The sequence below is a fragment of the Felis catus genome, chromosome B2 (genome assembly GCF_018350175.1).
Source record: "Felis catus isolate Fca126 chromosome B2, F.catus_Fca126_mat1.0, whole genome shotgun sequence".
Taxonomy (NCBI): Eukaryota; Metazoa; Chordata; class Mammalia; order Carnivora; family Felidae; genus Felis; species Felis catus.
In genome coordinates, this window is record NC_058372.1 from 8,664,041 (window position 1) to 8,688,586 (window position 24,546).

The window sequence follows — 24,546 nt, forward strand, 5'->3', positions numbered from 1 at the left end:
GAATTCCTTGAGGTGAAATGTAAGAGGAATCCTATGTTTTTGCCACGTTCCATCTCTGAATCCGAATTCTAACGAGTTTCCTATTTCCCTAACACAGCAGGACTATGTTTATGGAGAAAGTTAGTCTGACCTGAAAACATAACGTGGGAGTCCATATTCATTTCATCCCTTAAACCAGGAGAAATCATAAAGTAAACAGACAAATGGTGAAAACAAACTAAACTTCTCAAACATTCAAGTTCTGTTTAACACGAGAATGTTTGCTCACAGATTATCAAATTTGCTAGTGGGGCAAGGACTCGACAGCAGAAAACAAGTTCATTACACTGAGAACACACTATAACAAGTTGTCGATAACGGGGCGCCTGGCTGGCTCAGGTGGCGGAGCGTGCGGCTCTTAATCTCGGGGTTATAAGCTCGAGCCCCACATTGGTATGGAGATTACTTAAAAAAATAAAATCTTAAAAGCAAACAAAACTTGTCAGTAGTATATAAAATAAATAAAAATCCAATAAACCTCATTCCAGGTGCCAATTATTCATGTGATTTTTTTATGCGCATACTGAATTTTTATATTTCTTTAAAAAATCAACAAAGCCTACTTTAAAAGAAGATTGCTGAGCCGGTTGAGTACAGCCCTTGGAGGGTGGTGAGGAGGACGAAGTACCACCATGTGGTCACAAATACCGACTGAAGGCCAGCTACCTTTGGGCCTTTTGTGAACAGTGATGGCCACAAAGAATGAGAGAGGGAACAGACAGGAAGTGTCGTGACTTCACAATGCTATGTGCCCCACAGGGAAGAAGGCATGCCAATGACCAAAATACAGTAGGAAGATTCTTTCCTTCAGCCGGTCACCAAGCACTTATTGAGTGCCTACTGTATGTCAGGCATCATGGGAAAGGCTGGAGTAACATGGTTAGAGTTTTAAAAAAGACTGAAAAGCTGTCCTGTAAAGTTAATGATTTAAGTAGAAAGGTGGCCTTAATCAAAAAATTCTCAGAGTCAAGGTAAAATCACAACTCTGTGGAATGCTGCGATGAGAGAGCAGATGACAGGTAACCGCACAGTGAGCTGTGACCCAGGAACTGAGGCACAGGATTGCGGAAGGCCGCGCAGGGGTCAGAGGAGGCTGAACGGAACGAATCATGTTGCAGTCATGATGTGAGAGGGAGCAGAAGTGGGGCGTTCCAGAAAAAGGCATCCATGTGCTGGAAGGATGACACATGGGTCCGTGGGATGGGAAAAGTACAATGATACGTACACCATGGCAAATCGCAGCACGGGACAGGCAGAGAAAGGCCAGGGGTTAGTGATGGACATAAATCCCATACTATGGCTTCGTAATGTTTGGTGTTTTCAACAAGAAAATCTGGAACATTCTTTTGTGCTAAGGTGAAAAAGTTACACAGACATGACAAAATTTCAGCGGCAACAGGGGAAGTGTGTTGACAGGTAGTCGGATGCATAACAGAGCTTGTCAATAACACAGAAAGAGCAAATCAAATGTGGGCCTATCACGTGTTTCAACAACCTAGGATTTTCTGTCCTCCCCGTCAGGTACAAGCTTACCCCGATGATACTCAGTCCTTTAAGGTAGTCCTGCCGAGGCTGGGCTTGAGGAACACATCCAGCTAGCACAATTTTCTTGTTCTCCTCTTGAGCTTTTCTAGAAAGATGAAGAGAAAAACATTGTCGTTCTTTTGCTCACAAGTATACCCTTGGAAACTGATGTAAGTGCATATAAGTTCTCCAAATCATAAGAAGCCATTCTACCAAGAAGCTGGATTTTCTTACAACCGCTGCAAGAAAACACTGTAAGACTTCTGAACTGTGCATCCATTGATCACACCATTAAAGGACACAACAGCACTCCAACCTGATAATGTCTTTCGTTACCATCCCAATACAAAACCAAAAAATGTACTTCCACAGAATTCTCAAGGATATAAAGCACTCTTACAAACCACACTTTCTAGGGGCCCCTGGGCGGCATGGTCAGTTGAGCTTCTGACTCTTAATCTCGGTTCAGGTCATGATCTCACGGTCCAGGAGTCTGAACCTCACATTGGGCTCTGAGCTGCTTAGGATTCTGTCTCTCCTCTCTGCCCCTCCCCCGTTTGTTCTCCCTCCCTCCCTCTCTCTAAAAATTAACAAACTTAAAAAAACACACTTTCGGGGCACCTGGGTGGCTCAGTCGGTTGAGTGGCCGACTTTGGCTCAGGTCATGATCTCACGGTCCGTGAGTTCAAGCCCCGCATGGGGCTCTGTGCTGACAGCTTGGAGCCTGGAGCCTGTTTCGGATTCTGTGTCTCCCTCTCTCTGACCCTCCCCCGTTCATGCTCTGTCTCTCTCTGTCTCAAAAATAAATAAACGTTAAAAAAAAAAAGTTTAAAAAAAAAAAACACTTTCTAGATAGACAAGTTAGCCATTCAAATAAGTTATTTTAATTACTAATGAAAATGTACCTAAAACTCATTCTATAACTTCTCAGTCTTTTGATCAGTATAAAAATAAAATATACTTTTAAAAAAATCAAACAAAAGTTAAAGAAATAGAAGGTATAATACCCTTTCTATCCTGGGAATTCATATATCTCCCAGTTTTGTTCCCTGGAGACTTATGCATAAGCTTAAGTGCTTACGCTAACTTATGCTAACAACATATGTACATATACATGTGGATGGACAGATAGACATCTTTGAGTATTTGAGAAAGTGTTCCACGATTATGGAAACATAAATGTGAAATCTATGCTAATAATTTCCCTAGAATAAATTCCAGAGAGTAGAAATGCCGATTCAAAGGCATACATTTCCAGTTATGAAGCATTTCTTTACTTAGAAGAAGGTTGGGATATATTTTATGCATCTGTGTTACTCATTTATCTCACATGCGTGTATACAGCAAACACTGACTATGTGCTAGAAAACAGTGGAAAACAGTGGTGAACCCAGCAGAGCGGATATCTTTTCCTGGAAACTATGCATGTCCTTTGCCCAATTAAAATTACATTTTCAAGTCTTTAATTCTTTTTCAAGTGTGTGGGTTTTGGAATATAGTGATGCTTTGTTCCTTTTTTTTTTTTTTTTTTTCCTTTTTGCCACATGCTTGGGTACTACGCTTTATACACCAAACTGTCTTCCTGGCCGCCCCCTGGCAATCTCTGTTTCTAAAACCATTTGAGGAAGTTAAGGGTATCAGCAGCCCAGTTTCGGGAACATACCACTGTGAAGTGAAAAGTCTCTACACCTGGCACATTGTTCTGTTTTTCTCAACTTTTTCCAGAGAACAAACTCAGAACAGGAGTCCCCCCCAAAAACCCTGGGATTAACAGAACCAGCTATCTGGAATTGACAGCCGCATCAAAACCTTCCAGGAGGAATGCAGGGAATGACTGAATGAACGGATAAGCAGAGTGTAAAAGACTATTCTAACATCATCTGTAAGGGTTTCACTTCAATAACTTATTAGAGTGCTTTGGTACAATTTTTCCTCTTGGAATCCTGGGAGTGGGGCTGGGGGGAACGTGTTAACGGAATCAAAAAAATCTGAGTTTGGTAGATTGCTTACCACATCCAAGAGAATTCCTGCCTGGCTCTGCCTGCTGCTTCTACTTGTGTTTATCAGCACCATACACATCACCGCACACAAACAGTTTTCTTGCGGTAAATGTGAAATACCTTATCAGACGAAAAAAATCTTTCCATTTACATTAACAATCTACATGAGGAAGTGACATCTGGTTTCCTCAAGAATTCCCTCTAACACCCAGAATCACTGCAAACATCCAAGGGAGTCTGTGAGGTCACCAATAATTACATTCAAATTAGAAGGCCTGCCTCCTATAATGTGACTCAATTACTTAATTATTAAGCACGCCTAAGACATGACGTTGAGAGTTTAAGGGAACACATGCACTTTGCGCTCAACAAGCTTCTGGTTTATAACGGATGAGACATAAAAGGACATCAACAACACAGCATCAAATAAAATGCCACTAGTGAAGAAAGAGGCACAGGCTATACATATATGTATCAGGGAGGGAAAAGGAATATGCAGACAGAAACAGACAGTAAACACTTCCAAACAAACTTGAGGGGGTTTTTAGGGCAGACGGTAGGAGGAGTAGGTGGAAAATGGAGACAGAGACCCCAAGGCGGTTGTTCCCGCATGGACGAAGACAAGACCGTCAGAGGAAAGTGTTACACTACAGAATTCCTGTATGAGGGAGACTGGCAAAGCTTATATTATGGAAGGAACCTTAAGAGAGAGGCTGGGGAGTTTCTATTGAAGTTAGTGGGAATGGGGAAGTGTTCTGGTGGCAGAGCGGACAAAGAGCGGCACCAAATCTTAGGAACATCACGCTGATGGCAAGACATAAAATGAAACATAAGGGGAGAAGGAGCCAAGAGGTGGGGAAATTTATTTAATACTCTAGGCTAAAGGATGTGAAGACCTGAACGCAGGTGAAAGATCTGAAAAAAGAAAGATTAAAGGAAAGGAGATGGGTTTTCCTCTTAAATATATTTGGGGAAAACCCAAGGAGGAATCCAAAGTGATGCCAAGGTTTTGAGTCTAAGAGGGATCAGCAAACATCTTATATAAAGAGCTAGAGAGTAAATACCCTAGCCTTCGCTACTCACAGGTCTCTGTTGGAAGAGTCTCAACTCTGCCACCTTAATGTAAAAGCAATCATATATAACATTACGTGTGTGTGTGTGTGTGTGTGTGTGTGTGTGTGTGTGTGTGTCTGTTCCAATAAAGCTTCATTTACAAAAATAGGAAGCAGGTCAGATATGGCCCAAAGAAGCAGCTGGCTGAGGACTGGAACAGAAAGCAACAAATTCACACAGGACACACTTAATCGGAGGTTCCACGAATGCCTATCAGGTTTCCAGACATTCAAGTCAGCCAGCTGGGAATGAAGCTAATGTGATGGTTGGTAACCCTGGATAGAATAGTCCCGAAAGGTGTGGAGACAATCTGGTTGAGTACAAAACTTTAAGGCTCTTTAGAGCTATAGAAACATTTCCACAGGATAAAAATACTAGTGTGGAAAACAAAAAGGAGGTAACATCACCACCAACACCTATACTTTAACAACAATAATCATCAGGATCAGCACTTACACGGCATTCCCACGGCACTTCATCGGGTTAACCATTATGCAGTTAGCTCCGTAACATTTGAAAACCGTACAGCCAATATGTACAACAATCCAGGGAAAATGTGCCAGTGACATTATAAACACTAAACCAGGTCATAAAACAGTCCAAGGCTGATTTTCAGGGAGTAAGCACAACACCAGAAAATTAAGAGGAAAAGTTCAAAACAGAGATGCTTGAACAAGTGATTTATTTAGAATATTATTTCATGCTTTTATTGAATTTGGACTTAAAATGCTAGGGTAGACCAGAATTAGAATCAAAGCAAAAATCACAGCCCCGTTATGGAATGTTAATGCCTCATTTTATATGTGACCAAATAAAGCAGCAAAGGCTTGAACACAATTTCTCTGAGTCCTCTTGTTCTAAACATTCCCTTCTTACATCCTGTTCTTTTTGTTTAGTGAGCTTCGTTCCGGTTAATAAAAGCCCATAAAACAATTTCTTTAGAAAGTACTCAGCACAGACACATTTTTAAAACCTTTTATCCTTCAAAATATGAACGCTGGTAACAATAATACCTTAAGAAAGTTTAAGGTAGCATGAATTTCCATGTTTTCGTTTTAGATAGCCTTGAAATGTTAATTAAAATAAAAATTACATGTAAAACTAATTCACTATAATCCTTATTTTCCTGAAACACACTTCTAAAATTAGAGACATATCCTTGACTACAGCACTAGAGTGATGCAGAAAACATGAAGAAACCTTTCCCTCTTTTCCGTCAACTACTAAATACAAAAGATAATTTGTTCAGAACCTTAAAATTCACAGAAATCATAAAAAATAAAGATCACATAGTATCATTTGCTTTATTTCGCAAATGAGAAAACTGAGAGTCAAGAAGATGCAGTAACTGAAGCCCAATGTTCACACGTTGAGTTGGTGCTGGAGCTCAGATGGGCACCCAAGATCCCCTGTTCCTTGCACACCAGATCTCAGAATAGAAATCCAACTTGGGTTTTGATCGTGTAATAAAAATTAGAGCAAACATTTCTTGATTAAAACCACACAGAAATTTATGGGGATTATAATGTATCGAAGGTCCTCAAAGTAGAAACAGTATTCGACAGTTCCTGTTTTTCTGTTTTTTGTGAACGAACTCATAGCAGAATAATACACTTAAGAAATAAAATCAAGAAAAACCCAGTTCTTCGCAAGAAGCAGGCAGGGAGGAAATGCTGCTTCTCTCTCCGTGTTCTTTTTTCCTATTACGCCCATCTCCCCTTGGATGTGATGCTTAATCGATACAATACTCCTGATAATGACTCGGTCTTCAACCAAAGTTCTCTTTCATGAAAAAGTATTTCTTAGATATATATCTGATCTTTTACATTTCTTTTTTTTTCACTTTTTTTAAATGTTTATTTATTTTTGACAGAAGAGAGAGGGAGGGATGGAAACACAGAATCTGCAGCACAGAGCCCGACATGGGGCTCGAACCCGTGAGATCATGACCTGAGCCAAATCGGATGCTTAACCGACTGAGCTACCCAGGTGCCCCATGATCTTTCACCTTTCTAAATGCACATGGATATACTCATAAAAACTTCCACACAACAGCACTAAAAAGAGAGTCAAATCAATCTGTTTCTGTACAAAGCAAGCACAGTCTTCAGTCTCTGCATGTTGAGTATTCTCTGCAAATATTTAAGGGAACACCTATTTGAAGTATTTATAGTTAGACATGTAGCCATGTGAAACATAAAAATATCTCAGCAAATAAGGATCTGTGTGCATGATATACTTCAACAATCACGATGCCTCTTGTAAATTTTGGAACAAGCAGTCGAGGAAGGAGGAGAGGGGTGCTTTGTTCTGGCACACGCTTTACAAAGATCACTCTGAGTGCTGTGCTGAGAGTAAACCATGAGGGGACAGAGGTGGAAGGAGACCGGGCAGACATGTTCCTGGAGGTAGCAGCGGAGGTTGTGAAAAGTGGGTGGAACCTGGGCACTCTTCTGGGTACAGGTAGCAGATTTTGCTGACGGACTGAATGCAAGAGAACAAGATGTATTAAGAATAATTCTACAATTTTTGGAAAAACAACTGGGAGAATGGACTTGCTGTTGACTGACTTACCATTATCCTGCCCAAGAGTCCTGATGCTGAATTTCTGAATCAGAGAAAAAACCTGTGGCTTTTAGTGCTTTGGATACAACTTTTAAGCCACTAGCTTTAGAAACCAGATAGTAGGGGTGCTTAATTGCCTTACAGAATTGGGGCTTCAGTTTTCGAGCAATGGAAATGTATGTCATGTCAAGCTGGCTTTCCAGGTGACGTAACTAGGTTTAGTTAAAATAACATTGAGTCTCGCGATCATGAGACGAAACCCCAGTTACTCTGGACTTGAATGTCTGCAGGTATCTATCCCCAGTTACATATTTGAATACACATTTGGATGGTTATTTTCAAGATTGATAAACCCCATCAAGTCTGCCTTTTTAATCACTGAACACTTGTCTTTGCCCGTTAATTAGCTCCCACTTATTCACCCAAATTTGCCTTCTTTCACCTCCTGAAGCCTTATCCCCTACACTGGCCTACATCCCAAACCACGTATGGTCAAAAAAATAGGTAACCATTCCAAAGGAAATGTTTCTAAAATATTTGTATGGCACGCCTGCATTTCCTATTGGTGCAAAATATGGTGATTCCAACTGTACCCACAGTTGACTGCCTTCAGCACTGCAGACAGAGAATTTCACATCTGTAAGAGACACCCCAAACTTTCTAGCCCTGTGATTTCATTTTATAAAAGAGAAAACAGAGGCTCAGAAAGATGAAATAGCTTGCCCAAGGTAAAGACAGAACTGACAGTCATCCATCACTGCCCTTTGCTTCAACATAATGATGTAGGTAGCCAAGGGTTACCAAGATCTTAAGGCCGTGCGGCCCAGTGATAAATCATCTCGGGAAGCCACACAGATGGATTCTTCTCTTCCTTTTGTGTTGGCTCTTACCTCTCAACATGTCATTTCTAGCTTGTCTACTCAATTCACCCACCGCCACTTCTAACTGTTACACAATGGATCTATGAAACCTCTGGAATAAATGATGACCATCAACAGCCTCACTTGATATATATATGATGTTCACAAATTCGTTAATGAAATGTGTGTGCAGTATATGCTTAGAGGCTCGTCAGATATCAAGTGGCCACCAAAACTTTTAATCGAAGAACTCACCAGCATAAAAAAAGAGGGCGATAACCCAGATACATAAATACATAGTTGTATATAAATCATACACATGTAGTACTATACTAACATGTTGTATATGTTATTAAAAAATACCTTAATACTAGGATTGTTGATGAATTACTTCAAAAGAATATTAGTGTTCTGAGTTCAAACAGGAAGAAGTTAATGCAGGCTCAAATAAAGGTTAAGTAAGCCTCCTAAAATCTGGTACAATGCTACAAGTCACCCAGAACTTTGTTTAGTCATTGAAGAGGGCCAGAATATGCCGCCGCAAAATGCAGCACTTTGACAAGAAGATTATTTTGAGCAAAAAGCAATTAAGAAACAGCAGGCTCAGGGGGCACCGGGATGGTGCAGTCAGTTAAGCATATGTCTCTTGATTTGGGCTCAGGTCATGATCTCAGGGTTCAAGTCCCACATCGGGCTCTGTGCTGATGGTGCAGAGCCTCCTTGGGCTTCTGTCTCTCCTCCTCTCTGCCCCTCCCCCACTGATGCACACTCTCACTCTCTCTCTCTCTCTCTCTCTCTCTAAAAATATACAAACTTAAAAAAGAAAAAAGGAAAAAGAAATAGCAGGCTCAGGAAAAGAGCCCAACCCCCCAACAATTAGGTTAAACGAAGAACATAAATCTCCATGTGTGAAGGCATCACCCTCTCCAGTATCAGGAAGAGAACTACTCCAGAGACAACTCAAACCATCTCATATCTGCATAACCAACCCTACTAAACAACCCTCATTTCCCATGTATTTCTAATCACCTTACCATAAATTCCCTCTCTCCAAGGAACCCCAAACCCTTTCTCCTTCATCTCAGCTCCTCTCTACTCTTACCCCTTTGTTAAGATGGCATACAATCTCCAAATTGCAACCTCCTCCTTAGGTCACGTGTCCTCATGAACTACCCCTGCATACCTAAATTTGGTTTTTTCCCCCTGTTAATCCATCTTTTATCAGATTGATTCCCAAGCCCCAGTGGATGAACCTAAGAAAGTACACACAAATGTTGTTTCTTTTTTCCTCCCCTACATTACGAAGTTTAAGGTTCAATGATATTTGTACCTTGTAACTTCGAGATCCAAGAAAAAGTAAGAGGAGTGAAGCTCAGAAAATCTGACCACTACATACATGATACTTCACCACCTTTAAAACTGCATTTCAGACTTACACAGCAGTTACCATTCAAATCAATCATTTCCTTCTTGTTAAGCTTTTAAATTAAAGTAAGTAAGACACTCCTTCCTTAAAAGGACCAACACAAAAAGTAACCTAAAGTTACGACAGATGTATTCCTATTATGGAGAATTCATTTCATAAAATGAAAAGCAAACCTGTTGTTAGTTCACCTCCCCTAAGATCAATATCCTGACACTCTTCATAGCAAACACTTTAGATGGTAATACCCTTGGACAGAGGAAAAAAACAAAAGAAAGAAGAAAATGGAAAAAGAAAGAAAGCAATCTCAAGAGTCTATCAGTATATCAGAAGACCTTTAAAAACTGACAGTGAAAAGAGATCAGCTGTTACATTTATTCAATTCACTGTCCAATTTGCACATCTCATTGTACTTTAATTATCACATTTACCAAGAAAAACAAAAATTAAATTACAACAGAAATCTAGGTTATATTTTGAGGAACGAATAGGGAAGTATACAGTTCTGATTCAACTAAAAATTGAACTAAAGGAATCAAAGTTCAGAAGGAAAATGCACACATGGGCTTATTTCTAGTCCATCCTGAATACAAGTTGAGCTGGGTAACCATTAGATCCCAACCTGGTTTCTGGGGGAGATCCATTGGATTTTGGAGTTGGCTACACAGTCTGAATGAAAAAATATCAGAAACTTATAAAAAGTCCCTTAACAAGATTTCCAAACCTTTCATGCCTTTTTCAAAGTCACTTATCCAAAGAGGCATTAGTTAATGTGAAAGCTGATCCTCTGGAGGGGGGAACAGAAAAGCACTTTGTTATTTAAAATAAAACAATAAGGGGCGCCTGGGTGGCTCAGTCGGTTAAGTGTCCCACCTCGGGTCAGGTCATGATCTCACAGCTCATGAGTTCGAACCCCGCATGGGGCCCCGTGCTGACAGCTCAGAGCCTGGAGCCTGCTTCAGATTCTGTGTCTCCCTCTCTCTCTGTCCCTAACCCACTAGCATTCTGTCTCTGTCTCTCTCAAAAATAAATAAACGTTAAAAATTTTTTTTTCTTAATTTAAAATAATACAATAAAAAGTGGCTAACCAAGAGACACTCATGCCCAGGTAGAAGTAAGAGTTGTCTCCTTGACTAATCCATACAGTAATGGAATATGGAATCCCCATCTACAGAACAGAGGCAAGAGAAGAGAAACTTTCTTCAAACCTGCCTTAACTGGGCTTCAGCAAGCTCTAACTCCTGCATAATCAAGAGGTTTCACCGGAGGGACAAGAGGTAGAGAATATTATCAGGGCACCATAAACAACTCATTTTTAACATATTCTAAGTGAACTAGCTAATTCAGAAAAATCACTGTCCTAAATTATGTACTTGTTCCTACAACAAATGATTTGTAACATTCAGCACTGACTTCTAGAACTGTAATTCCTGCAAAAGACATGTCTCCCCCTACGAAACTATGAGCTCCTCGAGGGCAATGCCTAGATGTGATTCACTTTACACACCTTCGAATACATTTTCAAAAAACTTCTTGGGGGGGAGGCGCCTGGCTGGCTCGGTCGCTCTGGGCAGCTCAGAGCCTGCTTGGGATTCTCTCTCTGCCCCTCCCCTCTGCCCCCTCTCTCCCTCCCTCAAAACTAAATAAATAAACTTAAAAACAAAACCCCTTCTTGCAATTCAGTAAATTCTGAAAGAACACCTAAGACCAGGAAATAATACTAGGATGAGTTATTAACTAAAGTTGTGATTAACAGCCATGTTTATGTCTCTTAAAATTTAATAAAACTACCATTAAACAGGAATCTTTTTCAACATCAGAAACAGATGATCCAATCAGATGAACTACATGTGATCAGTGCCAACACCACTTATTTCCACGTGAATTTTATAATAAATCCTAACACGATTTTCACTCTCACAGATCAAATAAACAATTCATAAGAATTACTATCATACTCTTAAGAATTATTTTCTTACTAATTATAAGCAGCACAACTTTCCCCTCAACTCTCTACTTTGTCCCTTCCCTCACTCCTTCGTAAAAAATACAATTCTATTTACATCTTCACAAAAGTAATACAGCTATTGCTTATGATTAATCTGACCTCAGATAAGAAAGGTATTTATAACGAATACAACTACTTTATAACTTCACGAGGGAAAAAAAATTCTTTGACAAGAGCACCTAACATAGTTGGGCCCGGACGAATCCTGGAGTGACAAGGCTCACTTCTAGTTCCAGCAAGCAAAACCTCAGCGAAACAGACACAGCCTCCCCATTCTATGTGAAATACCAACAACTGGTGGGCGGGCGTGGGCGGTGGGGGGTGGGAGAAAGTGCCACCAAGCTTCCACTTCTGCAGTGCCAGCCAAAGGACAAATGTGACCACACTCACGCTGCCATCACGCTAATATCACTCACACCAACATCAACTGAAACGATCGAGTGAAATGACCCAGCAGACGGCACTCGCCATTTAGCAACTTGACGTGAACACATGAAACCATACTGTAATACACAAGAAAATAGGTTTTCTTCATTCCCACCACCATCTACTGTGAAGACACGAAAGTTCAGCATTCATACAAAAAGGGACCACGTACTCCCTCCGAGAGGCACGTAAGAGAAGAGAATGTGCTCATGGTGCCTCGGAGGCTGTGTTCAGTGTCACCAGGAGGACCGAAAAGCTGTGTGCACAGGAAGACGGGACTGCCACAATTAAGACGTTTTTATATAATCAACGAATGGTTACTGAACGATCTCAATGTAGCAAGTGTGAAATATTCCAGACGCAAAATTATACATGCTAAGGAAGAAGAGAGAAGATTTGGTTTGCTTTAACTACATAATCCCATCAATTATCCATTTCGCTTTACCTTACAACCAAAACAGGTCGTTCTCAGGGATTTTTTTTTTTTAATTTTTTTTTCAACGTTTTTTATTTATTTTTGGGACAGAGAGAGACAGAGCATGAATGGGGGGGGGGGCAGAGAGAGAGGGAGACACAGAATCGGAAACAGGCTCCAGGCTCCGAGCCATCAGCCCAGAGCCTGACGCGGGGCTCGAACTCACGGACGGCGAGATCGTGACCTGGCTGAAGTCGGACGCTTAACCGACTGAGCCACCCAGGCGCCCCAGGGGGCTTTTTTTAATTACAAAGGTTAGAGGCAATGTTTGTGGCTAATTTTGAAGTTCCATTTCCCTCCAGAAATTTTTCTCTGAATTCTACTGAAATCACTCAATTTCTCCTTTAAGTAACTCCACAGTTTACCAATGCACAGAAGGGAATATATATATATATGCTCCATATATATATATATATATATATATATATATATATGCTCCAAAAATACATACAAGGTTTTTTAAAATGGGCAAGATTGGTGGGAGCGCCTGGGTGGCGCAGTCAGTTAAGCGTCCGACTTCAGCCAGGTCACGATCTCGCGGTCCGTGAGTTCGAGCCCCGCGTCAGGCTCTGGGCTGATGGCTCGGAGCCTGGAGCCTGTTTCCGATGCTGTGTCTCCCTCTCTCTCTCTGCCCCTCCCCCGTTCATGCTCTGTTTCTCTCTGTCCCAAAAATAAATAAAAAACGTTGGAAAAAAAATTAAAAAATAAAAATAAAATGGGCAAGATTGAACTTTATCATCTAAACAGAAAGCCTGGGTGATAAAGCCATCTAAGAAGTGATTATTACAAAAGTCAAGGCAGCGCTTGGTCACTTGTGGACGCAGGGAGAAAGCTGCAGCCGTGGCGGGAAGCATCGAAGGGTTTCCAGTGTGGCTAAGCAACCAGGTGGTAGCTACAGGGATGTCTGACTTAAAATAATTCACTAACCTGTACACTTCTCTGTGGTTTCTAAACTTCTTACCGTATTTTATAATGAAGGAGTTAAACAGAAGACAAATATCTAATACAAAAAAAAAAAAAAAAAAATACTGTAGCGCTAAATAACCAGAAATTTCCCAGTCCACAAAAAGGGGAAGAAAAGTACAACTGTGGTAGCTGTCTCTAAAGTCTTGTGAACCTTCCTATATATCTCAGAAGCCACATGAAAGTGGTTTTAACCCATGGTGTATAAACAGGATGTCACGGTTAGCTGAAGACTACAGTTGGTCTGCAGACACATCCTCCGGCCATCCCTGTCACAGGTCACTAGAACGACAGGGAAAAGACCCAGTCATTCAGAATTGCTCATGAGGGTTCAAAGACAGGCCCCCAAGAGGACTTGTGCATCTGCTGTACGTGGCGGCGGCCGGCCACCGCGCGGGCCGGAGCGTCAAAAGGGCGGAGGGCGCCCAGGACCCAGGTCTGTCTGCTGGGCCGCCCTGCACACGCACGCTTGCACCCCTTCTTCCTGAGAACACAAGCGGGGCTTTGAGAGGCAGGCTGCTTCAAGGAGCAAAACCCCAAACTGACGCTCCAGAGACCTCGACTCGCGGCCCGGCTTGTGCCATAACTGACAGGAAGACAAATCTTCCTCTCTGAGCCTTAATTTTCTCACACAGACAGGAAAATGGTAAAACAACACGAACCCTGAGGCCGATTCTGGCACTAAGAGTCTGTGACTATGGCAAGAACTATCTGTCCCCAAAAGTAGTACTTCCCACCAAAATTCCACAAGGGTAATACCAAATACATCAGTAGAAAAGTTTTCTTTTCCAAATATTTACATTTTTATTAGAAAAAAGTAAAATTTCTGGGGCGCCTGGGTGGCGCAGTCGGTTAAGCGTCCGACTTCAGCCAGGTCACGATCTCGCGGTCGGGAGTTCGAGCCCCACGTCAGGCTCTGGGCTGATGGCTCAGAGCCTGGAGCCTGTTTCCGATGCTGTGTCTCCCTCTCTCTCTGCCCCGCCCCCGTTCATGCTCTGTCTCTCTCTGTCCCAAAAATAAATAAACGTTGAAAAAAAAAATTAAAAAAAAAAAAGAAAAAAGTAAAATTTCTTTGAAAACTCCCCCCCAAAAAGCTGCAATCTATGTGCAATTTTTTTTACACCCAGCTGATAGGAGAAGAAACTTCAGTAGATTTGAAAATTAGCAAATACAAATGTAAGGGAAAAAATCATTTTCCGATTTTAAATTCTAGTTGTTTCATACATCCACTTGTAAAATGGTGATAAAAGGGAAAGTCTGTGGGTTTTGCATGTTAGAATAATAAACTATTAAAAAACAAGCAATACATTCTTTCACCTCCAGTTTATAGGGTTCAAATTTCAACCCCTACACATCAAGATCCTGAATACCCAAGTCACTTTACTAAGTCTCTAATGGCGGCAGGGGAGAGACAAAAGTCTCAAGACAAAAGATGGGAGCCTAAGGGGTGGTCCTGTGCAGCTCACTGTCCATGTTTCTAGAAATTATTCTGCTTTAGATTTTTCCAGAGCAACTTCCACAGGCATCATGTGCTGCCTCATGCAACCCTCAAGAAGAATCTAAGTGTTAAGGGAGAGAGCCTCACATTACAAACTAGGAAAATGAGGTTCAGAGAAGTGAGCTGGAGAACGGAATACAAGAATAAGAGACGAATTGGGGCGCCTGGGTGGCTCAGTCAGTTAAGCGTCTGACTCTTGATTTCAGCTCAGGTCATGATCTCACGGTTCATGAGTTTGGGCCCTGCATCCAACTCCACACTGACAGTGTGGAGCCTGCTTGAGATCCTCTACTTTCTCTCTCAGCTCCTCCCACATGAGCTCTCTCTCTCTCTCTCTCTCTCTCTCAAAATAAATAAATAAACTTAAAGGAAAAGAATAAGAGACGAATTCACATTGGTCTCCACTATTTAAAGCAAAAAGAAACACTTGGTGTGCTCACAGAAATCAGAACGCCTATGGGAGAGTTCTACCTTCTGAAGGAGAAGGATGACTACTTCACTTTTTTTTTTTTAATTTTTTAAATGTTTTATTTTTGAGACAGAGAGAGAGAGAGAGAGAGAGAGAGAGCATGAGCAGGGGAAGGGCAGAGAGAAAGTGAGACACAGAATCCGAAGCAGGCTCCAGGCTCTGAGCCGTCAGAACAGAGCCAGACGCGGGGCTTGAACCCACGAACCGTGAGATCATGACCTGAGCCGAAGTCAGACGCTCAACCGACTGAGCCACCCAGGCACCCCGACTACTTCACTTTAAAACCTGAAGCAAAAAAGTATCTCCACTCAGGTCTTCACGAGAGTGGTAGGCCATTAGCTTTTCACAAGCCGAGATACCTCACTCGGTCATGGATGAGTACACAACTGCTCTCAAGTCCTGGAAGTGATGAGACGCAACAGGACAGGTGAGTGAGCTCACCTGAGACCATCCTCTCTACTGTGTCAGTGGGAAAATGAGAGAAATTTGGGTTTCAGCTCCTAATTCAGGGCTTCCTCCACAATATCATAACGCTTCCATGCTGCTTAGTAAAAACATTTACTAAGAATTCTTCGCCAAATGAAAATAATCCATTACCATAACTCCAAGTAAATCAGAAACCTTTTAGTAAGTTAAGGTAACAGATGCACGTTACCTTATATATTGACTTTTTTTTTTTTTTCAGTAAGCTTCACTATGTCCTACTTATCTTTTTCCAGGTATTTCTGGTCAACAAGATTTCATTTTACTTAAATAATTTAAACATATCAATTGTTATCAGTGCCAACACACTTAAGGGGGAGTCATAGTTCCAATTTCTACTTTCTACTTTACAAAAACCTACTTTCTACTTTGCAAAAACAATGTGGCACATTTAATAAACTTGGGAAGACAGAACAAAAACTGTCACGTTTTTAAATTTAAATGCTGTAATTTCCCTAATGAAGTGATTATGATGATAATGTTGACTTTACCCAGCATCCTCTTGGTTATGAACCTAATTACTCTGGGAAGTCTTATCTTGGAGTTCAGGAAATCAACAGTCTTTAAAAACGTATTTATAAAGGTTAATTCACATGGGATTTTCGTGAGCGGCGCAGTTGGAACCAACATCTATTTCACTTGAGATGATTATTAGTCCAAGCCAAATGTACTTCCATCTCCCTGCCCGTGTTCAGGGAGAGCAGTCCAAAGTCAGTTCGGACCAATGATGCATGAAGAAGTCTTGCTCAGGTCTTCAATGAAGAAAAGCCAGCCTTCTTCCAACTAGATACGAACAAGGAAAATAAAGACTCCCCTGCCACTCCTGTCCTCATAATCACAGAAAGCACAAGCTTTAAGGGTGAAGCAAAGGTAGCAAAAGGGAGAGTAAAAAGAACCAAGGAAACTGGGTCTCTTATGACAACACCAAGTTAAAGCAACCCACTCTGAAGCCTTCTTGGACTTGTGAGAATAAGCCACTTCTTTACTGCTTATGTGAGTTTCAGCTGAGATTTCTATTACTTCCAACAAAAAGGATCTTAACTAATAAAAGTAGTCAAATCAAGTCTCGGGACTACAAGTGCTAGAAAGGAAAGAGACTATACACCTGCATTATTACATGAAGAATCACTCCAAAGTAACTTCTCCCTCATTAAATGGTTCAAGTGCCAGCCAAAGTTCAAGACAGTTTCTATAAAGCAAAGGAACTCCATGACTCTTCCTAAATAATATTTGATTTGGTAAACTATCGGAAAGCTATGGCATTTCTATTCTTATTTTTTTTTATTTTAAGAACAGTCTCCCCTCCCCCTCCCCAACAACATGGGGCTTGGCCCCAGGATCACGAGTCACATGCTCTACTGACTGAGCCAGCCAGGTGTCCTTTTCTTTCACTGTTTTGTTTTTATTTTTTTAATCTATTCTTTTTATTAAAACAGTTATTGGGCACCCAGCATCCCTCCAGGCTCTGGGGATATAGCTGTAAACAAAACAGCACGCCTGCCCTTGAAGCTTCTCCTGCCACAGAGAATGAAAAGATAATTAACAAGTAAATAACCATCTTCCTCGTGAATTCAGTTCTACTGTATAAAAATCATGAGGCACCCACGCAAGTTCTGTCATGACCAGTATCTGAATACTAGGAACAATTAGGGTAGAGATAAAGAAGACTTTGTGAACTCTTTTACTCAGGTGAAAAAGGCAAGGCTTGAGAACAAGAAGAAAAAAAACAGAAAGATCAAGAGAAAGAAATCAGACCAGAGTGGTAGACAGCAATAGGGAAAGATACAAAAGGAACAAGCCTATGAAACGCTCAGGACACACGTGCACACACAAAGGATAAAGAAATGGAGGTCTAAATAGCGTGTTTCAACTCTTTCATATTAGAAACAGGGAGACCAGGACAAATGGGATGTTTAAACCAACCAATTCACATGGTCGAGAACCCAAGATCTTCTGACAGCTCTCTTAAAAACACCTACCGTGGACCAGAAGAAAACACCAAAGTTCCCAGCCCTGCATCACAGAGTCCCTCTAAACCACAACTGACTTCCAAAACCCCCCAACACTGCAACCCACATTTCAGGGTTCAGTTAAATCCAATCCATCTCACGAGATGGGCAGATGGGCAACAAACACCTTTTTTATTACCTCATCTAAAAAAGGAGAGAAATTCCTATGTCTTATATGTAATGCATTAGGGCTCGTGAAGAGAGAGAACATTGTTGAAAGTGTCCAAAGTGATAAACACAAGAGTAAAGCTGAGCATGAAAAAGCATCCGAAATCTCCATCTTTCCATACTATGAAAATCTCTACATACTATCAGACAACTAAATGGATTGACTGCCCTATTTTCTCAGAAGAAATTTAAGGAATTGCTAGGTAGCCAATGAATCATTTCACAACTTCAAGTAATAAGAAAAAGTAAATAAGTTACTGGGACAAGTCATAATAAGCACTTGACCAAATGGCTCCCTCTACTAGTATGCAGTTTAAATTATTTTAGATAGAAGAGGCAACTACAATTTTTAAGTGCTTGCCCATCCTTTTAAGATGCTATGTATTACAGTGATTTAAGAGTTCACATCATAGGTCAACAGACAATATCACACTATAGGGAAGCCTGAGACTGAACCCGAATATCAGGAAACCAGAGAAGAGTCTTGTGCAAAAGCTGTTTTAAAATGTACATTTTTAAAGATACTTGGCAGAAGTTTTAATTTTTTAAAATGTAAACATTTATTCAATTTGATTTGAGTACCTTCTCTGTCTCAAGGACCATATCAGCCACAATTAATGCAATTTAAATATAAGAATTATCCTTAAATACATATGGAATATTTGGCTATTCCTGATCACAGAGGACAGTAAAAAATGACCAAGCCTTATAAACAGAGTGACCATATGTCCTTGTCTTCACCTTTTATCCCAGCAAAAATATTAGTGGCTGTCACTCTCAAAAGTGTCCCAAGGTTAGTCACTGAATTACAGGGTAACTCCACCACAGTGGGTAAGCAGACAGGTGCTATATGGTAGCTAGTTACCATAATGCCAAATAGTACTGGATTTTTTTTTTTATGTTGTAGATAAGAATAGGCTACCCCTAGATAAAATGTAAAGACTCTGATGTTATATCAACATGTTAAAAGCATTCTGTGATTGCTGAATAATAGCTTTAAAAGGGATTTGTTTTCTTAATTCAAAAACCCAGCAGTCAAATATCCCATCGTCCTGTGCTACCAGATTAATGGCTTGCAACTAACCCAGGCAGATCTCAACAGCCACGTGACCAACCGAAGACCCAAAACACTGGGGCCACCGGCCAGACTGCCCCAAGAACAAAGGCCCAGCAGGTGGCCATCCACGGCTCCAAATTAAATCATGCTGCACAGAACATTATCTCCATCATTGTATAATGTTGTTTTTGTGTAATGTTACTCCTCACACCCAATTTTCAAAATTAAGACAAAATTGTTTTTAATGACAGGCAAGCCACAATAGGAAATAACAATGATCCAAATAACATTGTTCGAGACTCAGTGAAAGAGGCCCTTCCCAAGTCACAGAAGCTATCACCATACCCTCCCCATCCTCACCCCAATATTTGTACAATGAAGCAGTGCTAGAACTGGAACAGATCCCCAGGCCTAGTTAAACACCAGGTGGTATATACCAGGGTAAATTGTTGTGTGTGTTTTTTTTTAAGTAACAGATGGCTCAAACTTTTCATCTTTATGACATGCAGCACAGGACTTAATGCAAGTGAAACTGTCTTCCAAGTACTTTACACAAGTAATACAATTACTCATGTGACTCATCGCTTCACATCATAGAGAGAACAGCAGGTAAGACAGACGCTGTACTCCTGGATTATTTATTACTTGTATAACACAGATCAATAATACACACAAACACAGACAAACACATATATATTTATACTTAGTTATTCGAGGGTATTCCATTCCCTCTGTTGTAAAATGAGGGGGCTGAATTAAATGAATACTTTGGTCTGAGTAAATAAAGGTAAATGTTACAAATCTGAAATAAAGCCAGGAGTAAGGAGAAAAGTGTGCCTAGTTTCACTAAAATTTGTCTTGTAGGACACTTTTCATAGAATTTGAAGAGTGAGAAGTAGGTTGGGTCAACCTACGGGCATCTGGGGGAAGCATAACGTAATAAAGCAAAAGAAGTTAGACTGAGTGATTTATTTTTCCTTCCCTTCCCCTCCACCACACAGCATTCCAGCCAAGGTTCTGCCCCAACAGCTTCGCCTCCCCACACCAGGCACAGCTAGTGAGGGGGTGGGCATCCCTTGATAAAGCATCCGAATTAGGCAAAGGGATCTTCACAGGACATGCCATAGGGCTGGAAGCAGAGAGGGCCCACCTATCCCAGCCCACTGTGTCCAGCCTTCGCCATCAACCACCATCTGAGAAAACGGGGAACAAATGGGTGGTCAGGGACACGGCCCTCCCCATTATCTCATTCTTCTTGTGGCTGGTAATCATGGGCATGGAGACCCATGGGTAAGACTCGCTGCCCTGGAAAGAGCTGATTACATGTTTGAGGATGTCAGTAAGAGCCTCACCGCCTCACCTGTAAACCCAACTCATAAAGCAACTCCTCTATGAACGCAGACTACCTTACCCACCACATGGGTAAACAGCAAACAGAAAAGTCTGTTTAATCCTAAACAGACTTAAGAGGGAGTATGCTGCCGAATCATGTACACCAAGAGAAAGAAAATCTGTAGCTTTTTACTGGAAATTAGGTCTGCTCAAAACTAGTACCAGAGTCCTGTGAAAACGCATGAAACAAATAGATATTCCTAATACATTCCGGGTTTGCCTGAAAATCAAACTACCATATACATTATTACTCTTCAGGAAAAATGAGTCCTTAATTCCAGCAAGTCTTTGCAAAAGAACTTTTTTAACCCAACCTGTTGACATGTGGGTGCCTGCCTTCCCAGTAGAAATACCTCTCCCAACACTACACATTTGTCTTGTCTTTGTATGGCATTTCAATAATCATTACAACTGCTGAGTTTCGAAAACCTGCACTCTTTCAAATACAGTAGCTTTAAAATACTTGTGAATGATGATGTTCTTTATAAGACATATATTTTGTGAATAAGCCTAATGATCGTATTATGCCAGAAAAAAGTTTCATCTATTGATACCTACCTGCATTAAAGTTGAAAGAATCACCATAAAAATGTGCTCGGTGATATTAAAATAAATTAAAGCACCTTAAATATTGTCATTTGTAAAATGAAAAAAAAACAAGTCAATTATTTTTAAATATCTACTTTTGCTAAAGCATATTACACAAGCCCTAAGTTAATTAGTTCACACTTGAGGTCAGCTACCTAGCACGCCTCACAATTATAAATACCATGATCAGTGTTTCTACAATTTCAGGAACTTGACCATTTTGTAAAACACTTCCAGGAAAAAATTAACACTCGGAATAGAGCTGACTTTTAAATTTACAACTATTAATTATCTTCCTACTTCCACTTTCTCCTTAACCCTGGTGCAATGAAAAATTATTGCAGGCTGTGCACATTTTAATTGAATGTGAATTGTTATTCTCGTTTGAGTCAGGCTTTCTGACCCATTTATTCAAGCCTCACACTCTTTGTTACAAATTCACTGGATGGCCACCCTGTAATGGGTATTGGCACTCCATAAATTCAACAATTTACACAGGCCTCAGGGCACTGGACTGGACCGTGTAGAATTCCATTTTGAAAGAGTAAATCACAAAGAGATTCACAGAAGTGAGATTTAATTTGAGGAACAATGAGCAAATTAACTCTATTATTTCCTGACTTCTGGTCTAGGGACATCTTCCACAGACCCTTATTTTCTCCTTTTAAACTGTTGTCATATAGACTTATAAAGGATTTAGCGTGGTCCCGTGGAACTTCACCTCTGATATATATTCAGAGCTATGCACCGAGTAGAAAACAAAACATCTCCGAGCATCTTCCCTCTGGCTCCTTCAACACCAACCACAATGACTTCTCTTTACTGTTCCTTAAACAACCAAGCATACACCTATCCCAGTGCTTGTTCGTTGCTATTGCCTCTGCCTGGAATGTTCTTCTCTCAAACGTGCCCGTTGCTCATTACCTTATTTCATTCAGGTGCCTGCTGAAACATTTCACCTTGTGAAAGAACTCTTTCTTGACCACCCCAACCAAAATAGCATCCCCAAGACCTTTCTTTCATTTCCTTCATGGCATTTGTTACCCAACTTCTACGGTACCCCTTTTATCCAACTACAACAGAAGCTACATAAAAGACAAAAATTTGCTTTCCTAACGCTTATACCCTCAGGGCTTAAAAGAGCACTTGGTACAGCTCAAGAAATACTTGAGTTGATGAATGTTTATCTGTTCCCCCCCACCACCCCGCCCATGGAAGCTCAGAAGTATCTTTAGGGTTTTTTTCCTGCACAACAGCAATGGGAAGTGCTTATTTAGTGTTTTATTTTACTCAGTGCTGAAATCCTAGTGCCTACAACAGTGTTCATTCTTGACACACTCAATAGTCATGGTGAACAAATCCCACAATACAGGCCTGCTATTTTTAAATGTTCTCAAAACTGAAAACCACACTAGAGACGTAAGTTTATTAATGTCTAATGTGAATATTAGATGAACGTTCACAATTCCCCTAATAGCTAAAACTTTCAAAGTTTCAATTAACACCATAACGGACCATATGTCCTCATCTGCGCATTAAATATACTCCTGAAAATATTACGTGTGAAGCTAATTAAGTAACATCATGCTTTCATACTTACTGCCATTCTACTCTTCCCTCCAAAAAAAGCTGTGGCCCAAACTTAACCAAATTTTTATTTTACTAATTTTTGCTAATATTATATCGCGTTTTGACTAATTGTCCTACTTCATGTCTTCCCATCAGCTATTATAATCTTCCCCAGAAACAGCTGCTGTAAATGACATCATAAAATCATAGCCCCACTGAGGTCCTTGGCATAAAATTTTCATTTCATTCAAACAGAACAATAACTCTATACAAAACATTTGCAAAATCACCACAAAGCCATATTAATTTTGAAAATCAATCACACATCTAATTCCCTTTGTTTTCAACAAAAATAACTTACACCATATAAAAGGGCTGTTTTTCTTCTTTTTTGAACATAACCTTCTACATAAAAATCATCACATTTTTTTCTCCTGTAAAGTGCAAGATAATAAATATTTTAGATTTTGCAAGCCATACGGTTATCAGTCACAACTTCTCAATCCTTTTAACACGAAAACAGCCACAGACGGTATATAAACTAATGGTTGCAACTGTGTCTGTCCCATAAAACTTTATTTACAAGAACAGGCAGCAAGCTAGATCTGTCTCCAGTCCACCGTTTCTCAACTCCTAGTCTATGGCACTCCTTCTGTACTAACTTCAATCAACAAAACTCCGACCGACCCGGTGTATGAGCCCACTATGCACCAAGTCGACCTGCAGTGGGGGTGGTTTTCCCCCCCATATGTTGTAGAAGTGAGATTCGTAGATAAATGAAACTCAACTCTTCCCCAGGTTTCCTCTCTCCTCCTAATCAGACAAAGAAAAACCACAGAGCTAAAACACCAAACAGTACAGGAGTATGAAGAGAAGGAAAAAGAGACCCATTTCTTCTCTCCTTTCTAGAACAGTTTTAATCTCTGGGATCCTTCCACTCCTTCTTGTCCACTTTGTAAAGGGTACCACGGTGCTGCTCTCACTTAAGTCACCCACCATGGTGTTCTACTAGGATCTGCCCTAACTCTCGAGATGCCCAGAACTTTAAAACCGTCTATGTTCCTGGGCACCTGGGTGGCTCAGCCGGTTAAAGGTTTGACTCTTGACTGTGGCTCAGGTTGTGATCTCAGTGTCATGGGATCCAGCCCCACAGCGGGCTCTGTGCTGGCAGCACGGAGCCAGCTTGGGATTCTCTCTCACGCTTGCTCGAAGTAAATAAACATTTATTTTTTTAAAGTTCCTAGTAGTTCAATTCTTATAACAGTGAAGAGGAAAACAATGCAAGCATGACGGGGAGTAACGGAATGAGCACGGGGCGAACAGAGCACGAGACAAACCAGCCCGTTAGTTGGATCAACGTTCCAGAAATCGCTCATGTTGTCCTTCCTCTTCATGTGTGTCCACTTTTAAGCCCACACCTCTTCTAGTACAAGGGCCGTCAGCTCGCCGTGTGCAGGCAGGTAACAGAAGCGAGCAAACAGCAGGAAGGAAAGGACCAATCCAAAGGACGGGAAAGGGGCACCTGGTACTCGCCTCCCCCACCCACAGGAATGCAGGCCCGGGACTGTGCATCGTCAGTGCTTCCAGGAAAGCCAGGAAGACAGATTCCTAAATGAGAAACGGTCAAAATTTTAAAACACTGTACAAGCAAGAAAACTCGTCTATGGGTCACACTGAGCCCACAAATCACCGTCTTTTTATTTCTGCTCTAGCAAAAGCCTGTGCTTTCCAAAGTGCCGCTTTCCAGGGGAAAACACAGGGTGTGGAGGCGAAGACTGCTGGCCATGAGCAGGACGCTTTACGGGTCAGCAACAAAGCTGGTGTTTTTAAGGTGCCTGGCTGCCTAACGGAACCCGATGGTGATAAATCTCATTACAGATTTGCTTTACTCTCTATGAAGACCTAAAAAAATACAAC

General features: G+C 40.9%; 1 protein-coding gene across 11 annotated transcripts in view; it reads right to left on the reverse strand.

Annotated features, from left to right (window-relative positions):
- The window catches only part of CDKAL1 (CDK5 regulatory subunit associated protein 1 like 1), a 790,924-nt gene that overhangs the window by 581,337 nt on the left and 185,041 nt on the right, over positions 1–24,546 (reverse strand). For all 11 annotated transcript variants that reach the window (XM_045056993.1, XM_023253542.2, XM_006931361.4 and 8 more), the window contains 1 exon segment: positions 1,573–1,669. In XM_045056993.1, coding sequence (XP_044912928.1) covers positions 1,573–1,669 — 97 coding nt within the window.